The sequence below is a fragment of the Amyelois transitella genome, chromosome 29 (assembly GCF_032362555.1).
Source record: "Amyelois transitella isolate CPQ chromosome 29, ilAmyTran1.1, whole genome shotgun sequence".
NCBI classification, from domain to species: Eukaryota; Metazoa; Arthropoda; class Insecta; order Lepidoptera; family Pyralidae; genus Amyelois; species Amyelois transitella.
The window spans coordinates 1,905,513-1,918,733 of NC_083532.1; the positions used below are offsets into that span (position 1 = coordinate 1,905,513).

A 13,221-nucleotide genomic window follows, 5' to 3' on the forward strand; every position below is an offset into this window, starting at 1 on the left:
TACGAATTTGGCAATGTATGCCACAGCATACATCAGTTTACCGACCAAAATAAACTCAAAACACAAAGTCACCATACACAAAAACATATCAAATCCATTCGATTATACTGTTATGCATAAAATATAGTTCATAAAAACACCACAAACCATGTCAAACCAAGTTAATATAAATACCTTAGTCAACACAGATGAGCTACGCCGGGCCGCCATTTTCGAGACCGAATGTCAAAATAAGTGTTGTTAGAGACGTGTTTTATTTTTCCTTATAAAAATAATTAGTATTGCAATGAATTAAAATGATTTGTGACACAGACATTTTTATTATACTATGTCAAATATTTTTACAAAGTTAATGTATGCCAGTACATACACTGCCAATTTAAGGGTCGGCGACCATGATTCTGCTTTTACGGCTTGTTTTGTTAGGGTTCGGTTATCGTTATATTAATTGGACGACCCTACCCAAAAACATTGATTTTAAACTTACGTGTTGTATTATACTATTAACAAATAATACAGGTGTTAAACGCGCAACACACCTTTATTTTATCACGGACGTTTCGAATCATGTTACATCACATACCATCACGCCTGTCTCCCATTGGGGTAGGCAAAGACTACTGATGTCCACTTGCTACGATCCTTACAGACCTCTCGCTTCTTCTACACTTATTACTCTTTTCATGCATAATCGACGAATGCAAATTTCCTGTACGTGTTTATAATTGCGTGAAAAGCTGTCGCTGTTTCGCTTTTTATTATGACGTGAAACAGGACCGCAATAGTTTTTCGCGCAAAAAAACAGCGTCGCGCGTGACATACTACGCGGGCGGATGTCTTGTTTATGCCATTTTTGCTTCCCTTCTCTTGCTTAGGACGTGATATGTGTATCTTTAGGAAAAAAATCTTAATGTCATAGTGTTATTTAGAAAAATATCAATAATTATCCTATATGTAGCCTAATCAATCCATCTTATATTACTATTAGCGCGCAACACATCTTTTTTATAATCTTCCTCGCCAAATCTATGTCTGAATCTATCCATATTCGCATTTATTTCTTCTACATCCTCCAATTCTTCTACCGTCAATTCTTTCAACTTTTTCCCTTTAATCTCTTCAGGTATGACTTGCGTTCTGGAACATTCCCCGCTTGTTCTATTTTTCAATTTCGCGCCGTTCATCTCTAGTACCATAGAGTCTAGAGCGCGGTGGAGATCGTTCGCGGGGTTGCTGGCTCGATTCAAAATACCCTTTTTTCTTGTCATTGTCTGACCGTGGTCGTCTTCGAATGCTTTGTTTGTGAACATTTTTAGGTTACCATCCTTCGCTTTCTTGTTTTTGAGCTGGAAAGATGAATAAATAGTATGAAGATTTAAAATAAGAGTGTTTACAGTTTACTTTAAAAAATCTGGCTAGATTTAAAAAGCCGGTCTATCCCACTAGTCCCATTGAGTTACTTTATGGATGGATTAGACATGAGGATTCGAAGTAGAAGAACAAGATGTTAAAATATAAGCGATGGTCCTTCGGGCCGGACAAATGGTCCTTTAGGCCGGATATAACGTAAGCTTCCGAATGAGGCAGAGAAAGCAGAGATAACGAAGCTTTACTTACATCATTGAGTTTCTCCAATATAACGCCGTGTCCCGTATTCACTCCAATGCCGTCGACTTCTTCGATGCTGTTGCTGCGGTGGTACGGACGTAGCGCTGAGACTGCGCGCGATACTCCCACCTGAGATCAATGAATCAATTATTTATTTTATGTAAGTTTTTTAAACATGGACAAAATCACGGTAATTTTATAACGAACTGTTTTTTTTTATTAAGGGAAAAAAACTGACTGACTGACAGACAACTGGATGTGTAACTATCCAATATGGGTTAGGTTTACTTATTTTGTGTTCTCGAACGGGACGATATGAAGGAATGAACTAAGAAGTAGATAATTTAATACCAAGTTAATAACTTGGATCATCGACACAAGAGAAAGACACGAAATTATGGTGCTATGGCTTTTTGTTACCGCTTCTTCTGCACTGACGCTTTGGAAGCGGCAGTAAACTTAGTTTTAAGTAATTTATTTGACGTCAACCAATGTTGTGAAACCGAAAGAAATGACAATTATTAAGCGATATGAAGTATCCTATAATAACGAATAAAAATTTTGAATTTAGAATTTGAATTCGAATTTTACAGCAAAAATAGTCTGACATGACAACTAAGACTCATAAGGTCGACACCTAATTGGAAACGACGAATATTTTCCCAAAACTTACTTGACCATGTCTAATCCTGTGCTCAGTCAAGTCAGCGCCCAATAACTCTTCATAAGGGTCCATCCTAATGGGCATAATCTTGTCGATGAGCCACAGCAGTGCCATGGTCACGAGGGAGGCCCACGTCATCAGGCAGATGGCTGTTAACGCCTGAACGCCTAGGAGGTACCAGCCACCACCTGGAATCAATTGACCACGTAAATGGGAATACATACATACATACATATGGTCACGTCTATATCCCTTGCGGGGTAGACAGAGCCAACAGTCTTGAAAGGACTGAATGGCCACATTCAGCTATTTGGCTTAATGATAGAATTGAGATTCCAATAGTGACAGGTTGCTAGCCCATCGCCTAAAAAAGAATCCCAAGTTTGCTAGCCTATCCCTTAGTCGCCTTTTACGACATCCACGGGAAAGAGATGGAGTGATTCTTTTTTGTATTGGTGCCGGGAACCCCACACGGCACTGCCGGGAACCACACGGCACCATAAATGGGAATGTTAGATTGGAAGGGTCAGGACTAGGGAAACGATGGATCTTGATCAAATCGGTGTCGTACTAATAGCTGAACTCCACACACAACGTGCAATATTCTCTTCATGGAATGTTCTTGTGGTTACATAATGCAATTAGGCCTTTTGTACATCACTTTAGCATAAGTTTAGGATAAGTTATTTTTGTTATAATTTATGTGCAACAAAGGGAGTTCTTAATATCCATGTGTGTGCAAGACTTGTGAACGAGAACATGTGCATTGGGCTAAAATATACCTTAGTTGAGACACAACGATGCGATGAAAAGATTTTAGTGATGCATTTTTCTAACATACCCTACCTTTAAAAAGTCCAGATCTTCCGTTGGTTGTGTCCATAGGAATTGGGTTGTCGGCAAAGAGACCCACAGCGATCACTCCTGTAAAAAAGAAATATAATTCTGTAGCGGGAGCGATGATTCGGCTCGACCGCCACCAAAGGGAAGATCTTCCGCCAGGCTAGGTGTTGTGCCTGGGGAACCGCGCGACAGACGATGTTATGTACTCCAATGGCACAATTTTTCAACGGCTTTAGTTGCATTGTACAATTAGCCTTTGGATAGTGCCAAGCAAAGGTTTGATCTAAGACTAGCCATTATTCTTCTGGTTTGTCCCATTTGAGTCGGTTCTGCAGAGCTGACCCAGTTATAAATATACGAATAATCCAGGAGTTTAACAATGAAATGAAGTGATTATTATCAGCCTTCTGCCAGGAAGCATAACAATACAATAAGTCTTATAGCACCACAATAAATTGCAGAAAATTCACATGTTTTAAAAACTGCTTGCTGCTAGCAAAAGGCGACCTTATCACTAAAAGCGATCTCTTCCAGGTAATCTATAAATTGTGTATAAAACTTCCCGCAGAGAAAAGATAAGTAGGTGGCGCTAAGTTAAAGCCTTTTCTATTATCAATATATCAATTCAATTCAAGATCTTTATTGAATATCATAAAGCACATCATATCTACTTATATATGCTATAAATATTATAAATAATCATTACTTAATAATATAACCCAGCTTGTTAACATATAGGTACCTCTATTTTCCTGAATCTGCATTGCAAAAACTACTGCTCGGTTTTCTTATTACTAGATTTACTTACCTTCCAATAAAGGAGAGGCGCCCAGAGTCTGCACGATACGATCCCGGATTTGCTAAGTCAGTCTACGCGAACTGATTCTCATCTTACTTGTATCCGCTACATTTGCAGAGGTACTTAACCCGTATTGCAAACTTAGTCTCATTATAAGAGCAGCGGTTAATGTACAAACTTGGTGTAAGTGATTAGTATAAATTTTATATTTACCCCAAAACCCGCAGGCCCCATGAACAGCTGAGGCCCCCACGGGGTCGTCGACCTTGATCCGGTCGAACAGGGGGCCTGCGATACAGGCTATAGCCGCCCCTATAACACCAATAACTAGCGCCTCCCACGCTCGGTACAGGAAACATCCCGCTGAAATTGTCGGTAACTTTTTTTGACATAAATTTGATTTTGACATAACTGTAAAATTATTTGTGGGTACACATTGGATTAAAAAAAAAAGCATAAATTATCCGGTGTGGTTCCCAGCACTAGAATTCAGCGTTGGTTTCTCGTGGATTGCGTTAGACATAGACTAATAATGACGTCGTTAAAGGCGACTATAGGAATAAGCATTATTATTTTGTGCAAGCTTCAGTATCGTAAAAATATTCGTGCGTCCATATTGTCTTTTAAATTTAAATGGCGTCGAAATAAATATTAAAGTACATTAATTTAGTAAAACGTTTCCATAATTGTATGGTAGCTAAGAAAAATCATAGTAAAAGTAAAAATAATTGATTCGTCTAGCCGTATTTGGGTGCAATAGATATTTATAAGATGTCATTGTCAGAGTTACTCAAAATGGAGAAATAACATCCACGCGAAGACCGACATCCGCGCGGACGGAGTCGCGGGCGGAAGCTAGTACACATGAAGGTTAAGTTACTAACCTGTTATAGACACCAAAGATCCTAAGACACTGTTGATGAGATCCATAACTTCAGCTCTACCTTTGTTTTTTATCATCGTGAATCTGGAACAGAAGGAAATTATAAATACCCTGACCTGCCCTCGTAACCGTTTATAGCTCGAAAAACTATCGCTGTCTCGTTTCAAGTCATAATAAAAAGGGAAAGGGGGTTGGTTTAAGCTGGTACGTGGTAACGTTTGTGAATAAGTGGCCGTGTGGTTCCCGGCATTCCTATCTTACCCATGGTTGTCGGAAAAAGCGACTGAGGGAATAGGCAAATTAATCTAGTACAGCTTTTGCCATGATCCAAAAGAGATTACGTTCCTGCCAAGGTTGCGGAGTTCAGACGGCGGAGTCGCTTCGTATAAAAACCTGACTTACCCAATCCAGGATTTAAAGGCGCACCCCGGGCTCGTCTCCAGAGTGGGCCCTGGGGTGCCCCTTTACCGGATCTAAAGCCAGTAGGAAGAATAGTAAAATACACACAGCAAACCAAAACATCCTCCCCCGAAAGACCCCATCATGGTCATGACGGCAGCTCTCGCTGCGTACTGCCATTTTGCGCCACTCACCTGCCAATGCAACAAATAAATATATAGAAAAATATTGTTCTTTGTTGTTTTTATGGTGTATAGTGATTCAGGCTCGACCGCCACAAATAGAGAATCTTATGCCTGGGGAATTGCGCGAGAGACGACGTTGAAATTTAGCTTGCGCGATTTAGCACACGCTCTGTGATTGGGTAATGGCGTGGAACGTTTGGAGATGTCACCATACGCAAAGAAACGAAATATCTCCTAGACCGATTTTGATTTGATAATTTTTGGCACAGATACAGAATAAACCTTCAGGACGGGTCTGCTTATTATCCACAAACTACGATACGATTCAGGAATTTAAAAGTCAAGTTCACGGCGACTCCCGGCAATTGCGTGATACTGTTGCCAGGGGAACCCAATCATAGAATAAGTTTTATTTACACATAAATTTAAAAAAAGGACGGCTTATGAACAATCCACATGAATATTCAAACTATCCAACTAACGATCTTGCAATAAGCCTACTAATCGTCGTAGCGTGCGTCAAATAGCCGCCATTTTGTAGACCGATCTAAATTTAAAATGGCGGTGTTTACATACAATCAAGTTAATGCACTCGGAGTTTCTCTAATTGCTCGTTTTGCTACATTATGCAGACCATTTTAACTCAATTATTCAGTTTTCTGCGACCTTGGTCGTGTTCATGGTAAAATTGACAGTGATTTCCTTTGAAAAGATTATGGATGACTTTAACGCTTTGAAGGAACATGAATGACCGTAAGACAGACCTTTTGTTTCATAAATCTCTTTTTCGTCAATACATAATTGTACTATTGATGTCTTTGTTTAGGCTAGAAACAGACTCATTCATAGTAAAAGTGACGTTATACGTACATATTATGTAAATTAGACATACGTAATATTAGCATCTTTCTCACGTTAGCCCTCACCTCTCTGAAGAGGATCTCGAGGCGCGCCTATAACCATGATCTTATAACAGGTCAGTTAGGTTTCAAAACATTACTTTTTTTAATTTTTTTTTAATAATTCAGTCAGATCTCCACAACATCTGCATTAGAACCTAACCTTTGATTTAATTTATCATGGTTTCACATCTAGTTGCCTGAATTTACAGGTTTTCTCATAACATTTTGCCTCCTGTAAGTGCATCGGTTCCTGAGCAGTTATATAGGTTTTCTATGGAATCAGACATACCCCATAAGTACTTCCAGAATTAAACGCCAGCCATCCCCACCACAGCACGAAGGTGCCCATGACTGCATTGACGGGGTTGCCCAGGGGAAGAGGCGCTAAACCTTTCTCGTACCTTCCCAGACGTGGGCCAAGCATCAAAGCTGAGGCGAAGGCTGATGACCCACCTGTCAAGAATAATTCAATAGGTACTAGCTTTTATCCTGTAGAATGTTTACAGGTTTTACGCAAATACTAGGTATGTGATTTTACTGCGATGAAAAATTTGTCTTTCTCCAGACTTAATTATGTATACGTACGCGAAGAAGATTGGTTGAATAGATAACGCGTAAAGAGTTTACAAACAAAAAAAAATACTTTCGCCTTTAGAATATTAGTTGGGACTTGTAACACTTTAACAGCTTACTTTACACTACGCAACTGTAACTTTAATAACGCATTAAGCTATTTTATTACGACAGCTTAAACTTTCGTCCACCGACGCTAAGTTGGTGACTTACTATCGCAGCATAAAAAGTCAAATTCGACGGCCTCTGTGGCGCAGCGGTAGTACGCTTGTCTGCGACATCGGAGGTCCCGGGTTCGAATCCAGCCCAGGGCATGGATGAGAAAAGAACTTTTTCAGATTGGCCTGGGTCTTGGATGTTTATGTATATAAGTATTTATTATAAAATACATTATAGTTGAGTTAGTATCTCGTAACACAAGTCTCGAACTTACTTCGAGGCTAATTCAATCAGTGTAATTTGTCCCGTATATATAACTAGCTGTGCCCGCAACTTCGTCTGCGTGGAATAGTTATTTTGGGCATAATTGAAGCACTCAAGTATTTTTCAAATTTTCCCTTATTTCTTAGCTTCTTATAATTGCAGCGTAATGTTGTATAGCCTAAAGCCTTCCTCGATAAATGGTCTATTCAACGCAAAAATAATTTTTCAATTCGAACCAGTAGTTCCTGAGATTAGCGCGTTCAAATATTAGTATAGATTACCTATCAGATGTACGGGACCCGAGCCGGCGATGTCGACCGCGCCCATTTTGTTGAGGAACCCATGAGAACCCCACACCCAGCCCGCGGGCACACAGTAAACGATGGTATTCAGAAAAGAGAAGAGGCAGTACGCTTTGAAATTGCATCTGAAAGAATAAATGTATAAGTAAGTACATATATCGCCGCCAGCCCCCGTAGAATGTCACGCGCGACGCCGTTTTTATCTATTTATTTATTTATTTATTAGGCAACACAACAGACACTAACTAATAAGATACAAGGTTTCTTAATAACTAAAATTGTTCCAACTTAGCATCCTAAACGCGTATGCGCAGTTGCTTAAGCTTAATAACTAATATAAAACTTTATCGCGCGAAAAAATTTCGCTGTACCCGTTTCACATAACATATAATCACGTCTATATCCCCTGCGTAGACAGATTAAACAGTCATCGAAAGACTGAAAGGCCACTTTAAGCTGTTTGGCTTAATGACAGAATTGAGATTCAAATAGTGACAGGGTGCTAGACCATCGCCTGAAACAGGTATCCCAAGTATATAAATAAATAAAAATAAATAAATAAATAAATATATACGGGACAAATTACACTGATTGAGTTAGCCTCGAAGTAAGTTCGAAACTTGTGTTACGAGATACTAACTCAACGATACTATATTTTATAATAAATACTTATATAGATAAACATCCAAGACCCAGGACAATCAGAAAAAGTTCTTTTCTCATCATGCCTTGACCGGGATTCGAACCCGGGACCTCCGGTGTCACAGACAAGCGTACTACCGCTGAGCCACAGAGGCCGTCATATAAGCCCATACCTTAGTCGCCTTTTACGACAACCATGGGAAAGAGATGGAGTGGTCGTATTCATTTTTTCCATTGTTGCCGAGAACTACACGACGTAATAAAAAGCGAAATAGCGATAGTTTTTCGCGCGATAAAAACAGCGTCGCGCGTATCGGGCGTTGGTTGTGTCTTCACTTCTCTGGAGAAGAACCCGGGATCCTCTTGTGAACACGATCACAGATTGTAAGCTAGATTTTGACTTTGCTGAAGTGGGGTTTTTCTATAAACTCTTTACGAACACCACAGATTAACACTTATATAATGAAACTGGCTGTGCCCGCGAATTCGTCCGCGTGGAATAGTTATTTTGGGCATCATTGAAGCTCTCAAGGATGAATATTTTTACCCGTTTTTTTTTCACATTTTCCATTATTTCTTTGCTCCTTATAGTTGCAGCGTGACGTTATATAGCCTTCCTCGATAAATGGTCTATTCAACGCAAAAAGAATCTTCCAATTCGAACCAGTGTAGTTCCTGAGATAATCACGTTCAAACAAACAAACTCTTCAGCTTTATAATATTAGTATAGATTTCATAGAATTGTCGAAAATTAAACCAACGTTTTCCGACAAATAAATCTAAGATTACCTCTCAGCCATCGCCCCACTGACAATGGTAGTGGCAGTGGTTGCAAACGACAGTTGGAACAGGAAGGAAGCTAGCACGGGCCCCATGAGGGCGTCTCCCACCGGAGGGTCCACTAGGAAGTCCCCCAGCCCAATGAAGGAGTTGGAGTACGCGCCCTGACCGAAGGACATGCCGTACCCGAAGATCCAGTAGGTTAATCCTGCGGAGAGGTTAATATATGGATACTAACGGCCTCTGTGGCGCAGCGGTAATACGCTTGTCTGTGGCATCGGAGGTCCCGGGTTCGAATCCCGGCCAGGGCATGATGAGAAAAGAACTTTCTCTGATTGGCCTGGGTCTTGGAAGTTTATCTATGTATGTATTTATTATAAAATATAGTATCGTTGAGTTAGTATCTCGTAACACAAGTCTCAAAGAACTTACTTCGAGGCTAACTCAATCAGTGTAATTTGCCCCGTATAAAAAAAAAAAAAAAAATTGTGACAGGTTGCTAGCCCATCGCCTAAAAAAGGGATCGCAATTTCATAAGCCTATCGCCTAGCCTAGGCGCCTTTTACGACATCCATGGGAAAGAGATGGAGTGGTCCTATTCTTTTTTGTATTAGTGCCGGCAACCCGGCACATGAATCATAATTTTGAATTTGATTTGAGAATAACAGCTGTAAGCTTATAATATTTAAAACATTACGATTTTACACTCACCACCAAGAGAGATGTCAGCTAAGTTCTTCATCATGATGTTAGCCTCGTTTTTTATGGACACGCAGCCCGACTCCAACATTCCGAAACCTGCAACACGATTGTGTTACTCCACTAATAGCTGTTTCGCTTTTTAATAGGTCGTGAAAAGGGACATAGGTACATACATATGGTCACGTCTATATCCTTTGCGGGGTAGACAGAGCCAATAGTCTTGAAAAGACTGAATGGCCACATTCAGCTATTTGGCTTAATGATAGAATTGAGATTCAAATAGTGACAGGTTGCTAGCCCATCGCCTAAAAAAGAATCCCAAGTTTGTAAGCCAAGTTTGTAAGGTGAAAAGGGACAGCGATAGTTTTTCGCGCGATAAAGAACGGCGTTAGTTCTGTTGTCCTGCTCGGTCGCGTCGTTACTCCTCTCATCTTTTCGTGTAACGAAATGCGCCCTGCGCCACAGTGCTTCTGGGCCTGAGGACCGCTTTCCTACATTTATCTTTCCACTTCGCCACCCGGCGACTTTTATTTTAGACTACTTCAGCGCTCACCAAGTTAAAGAAAAAGAAAGAAAAATCTTTATTTGGCGCAAAAAGTGACATTGAATTATTCATAATAATAAAAACTAGCTGTACCCGCGACTTCGTCCGCGTGGAATAGTTATTTTGGGCATCATTGAAGCCCTCAAGGATGAATTATATAATATTTTCCCTGATTTTTTTCACATTTTCCATTATTTCTTCGCTCCTAATAGTTGCAGCGTGATGTTATATAGCCTAAAGCCTTCCTCGATTAATGGTCTTTTCAACACAAAAAGAATTTTTCAATTCGAACCAGTAGTTCCTGAGATTAGCGCGTTCAAACAAACAAACGCTTCAGCTTTATAATATTAGTATAGATAAAAAATTACATGATGCGACCAAAGGGTTTCCACTCAGCACATGCATGTGTGATGATGAGGTTGCTCAATGAGTTTCAGTGAAACCTAGTACGGGAGGGGCTAAATAAAGATACTGACCAGTCTGCATGGTAAAGATGATGAAAGAGTTCGTCAAAATCCAGTTGGTGTCTTCCAAGTCGATTTCAAAATTTTCTTGGAGACTCACTGTGGTGTTCGTGAGGTTTGGGGACCGAAGTCCTATGCGGGGGTACAGAGTGTCGTTGTAATCCATCTTTGTTTGATTTCCTTTCTTCTATTTCAGATCTTGATTGAACTTTTTTTAATTAAATTTAACTCTTTTTTTTTTACTTAAATTTTTTTTTTAAGAAATAATTAAAAATTTTAATTTGAAAGATTGATGGGTTTTGTTTGAATTAAGTCGATGTGCAGTAATTAATATGTATTAAAGTTAATTTTAAATTAAGACGTAATAATTTGATTAAAGTGATAACCTATTCAATATATTGTCCATTCTTTATAATTTTTTATTCAAAATATTGTCCGTCTTCATTATTTGATAATTTAATCAGGCCACACACAGTTCGTGTAAAAAAATTGAAAACATTTTTTTTTCACTCCAATTTTTTAACACAAAATAAAGTTTAAACCGAAGTCTTATACTGAAATGAGCCTGAAATGCCTTTTTCAGTGTCTTTTATACTGGTTGTCATTGCTTGAGCATTTTTTTGTCGCGTGACACGATGTACAAAATTATATGGATGTGGCATAGGTACTTAACTAAAAAAAACTAAATAATTGATTTCTATAAAGGTGTAGGTAACCAATGTTTTCTTTCACAATTTTTGGAAATCAGTCAATTTGGGGGGTTCAGAATAAAATAAGAAGGCGACTAAGGGCTATGTTTGTAAACTTGTGATTCTTCTTGTAGGCGATATCAGTTTTTTCGAGAGCAGCTCTGTCTATCCCGCAAGATATAGACGCATCTATATGTAGGTATGGATGTTTAGTAGGTAAGTAGGTACATTATCTTAGCTTAGTTAGGATAAGTATTTTACAATTTTTTGTGCAATAAAGTGCACTCATTCTTTATTAGGTCAGTCAGAGTCAGGTTTTTTAAAACGCGCCTCTCGAAATCCTGTGTAGAAAAGTGTTGGCACCTCCACCGTTTTTTTGTTTCACGTTCGTACCCAACATAAAGCTCTTTGCTAATCTGTTCAACATAACATTTAGATACATACTATACCTGCTACGGACTATTTTTATGAACTGTACGCAGACGTGACATTTTTGGATTAAAAAATATATTGGGAAGGCGGTATTCCTAACCAATCAAAAATCCAAACCTTTATAGCGTACCTACTTGTATAATTTCAAGGCATTTTTTGGGTTAGGTTAAGACAGTTAAGGATCTGCGTCCATTTAATTTTTCTAATGATTCATTTCTAAGTACATATGTAAGTAGTTGACTGCTAATCGATGCCTTACAGTGTCATAATACATGTGGTAAAAGACAGGTTTTTTTCCAGTCAGCACAAACGCTACAGCTTGAAAGAAGTGTCCATTTCAAAGTGCACAGGCTCAGGGCGGGGATGTATGTAGATAAGTAGGTACCAATGTTGAACGCTTTAAGAGGCTCCTATTAGGTTTGAGTGGCTAAGGTGTGGAATGAACTGCCTGCGTCTATATTCTCAGACAAGTACTGTCCGCGAACGTTAAAAAGTAGAATAAATGGGTATCTCTTGGAGAGGCATGTAACATCTTCGTTTTCATCGTCACTTCCCATCAGGTGAGATAGAAGACTAATGCCTAATCCAATATAGATTTTTAAAAAGTATCATTAAGCTTGATAAAAAAGACGATGATCCAAATATATAGATACCTAGATGTATAAAATCGTAAGTGCCGTGTGGTTCCCGGCACCAATACAAAAAAGAATAGGACCACTCCATCTCTTTCCCATGGATGTCGTAAAAGGCGACTAAGGGATAGGCTTACAATCTTGGGATTCTTTTTATTTTAGGCGATGGGCTAGCAACCTGTCACTATTTGAATCTCAATTCTATCATTAAGCCAAATAGCTGAACGTGGCCATTCAGTCTTTTCAAGATTGTTGGCTCTGTCTACCCCGCAAGGGATATAGACGTGACCATATGTATGTACGTATAAAATCGTACAACACGTGTCTGAACATGGAAAATGACCAGTTAAAGTCAGTAATTCCACATTAGCACCAATGTGCGAGATCTTTGACAGTATCATGCCTTCAATCCGGTTTTTACTTGTATCAATTTAAAAGTTACGTTTTATTTTTGGATTTAAGTAGGTATTTAATTTGTGATAGAACGATAATTTGTTAACTTTACTTGGAAGATTTTGAAGGTTGAATGGTTTTTTTAGATAATAACTTTATATTATTTGTTTTACCGCCATTTGTAAAAGTCAATCAAGGGAAAGCCTTACGAACTTGTGATTCTTCTTTTAGACTACTAATGTGATGTTTAGGTTAAAAGTCGCAGGTAAGGCTGATAAGAGAGAGATACCTAATTTAAAAATTCATAGAATTACGACAATCTCTATTGGACTAGTTCTACATAATTAATAAGAGCGTGGATT

At 38.9% G+C, this 13,221-nt stretch overlaps 1 protein-coding gene across 1 annotated transcript; it reads right to left on the minus strand.

The window, feature by feature from the left end:
* Positions 1-395: 395 nt before the first annotated feature.
* LOC106135638 (putative ammonium transporter 2) lies at positions 396-11,247 on the minus strand. The gene is made up of 12 exons (XM_060952653.1): positions 10,726-11,247; positions 9,715-9,801; positions 9,013-9,211; positions 7,561-7,706; positions 6,573-6,736; positions 5,305-5,390; positions 4,799-4,881; positions 4,128-4,277; positions 3,119-3,196; positions 2,282-2,460; positions 1,618-1,737; positions 396-1,346 (listed from the first exon to the last, which is right to left on the minus strand). The coding sequence occupies exons 1-12, from the start codon at positions 10,877-10,879 to the stop codon at positions 960-962; spliced, it is 1,833 nt and encodes a 610-aa protein (XP_060808636.1). The 5' UTR covers positions 10,880-11,247; the 3' UTR covers positions 396-959.
* Between the last annotated feature and the right edge of the window lie 1,974 nt (positions 11,248-13,221).

Coding starts and splice junctions, on each gene's coding strand:
- LOC106135638 (XM_060952653.1), bottom strand. CDS start 10,879: ATGGATTACAACGACACTCTGTACCCCCGCATAGGACTTCGGTCCCCA. Junction 6,737..7,560: donor GGGTCCCGTACATCTGATAG/GTAATCTATACT, acceptor TATTCTTGACAG/GTGGGTCATCAGCCTTCGCC. Junction 5,391..6,572: donor ATTCTGGAAGTACTTATGGG/GTATGTCTGATT, acceptor TTGCATTGGCAG/GTGAGTGGCGCAAAATGGCA.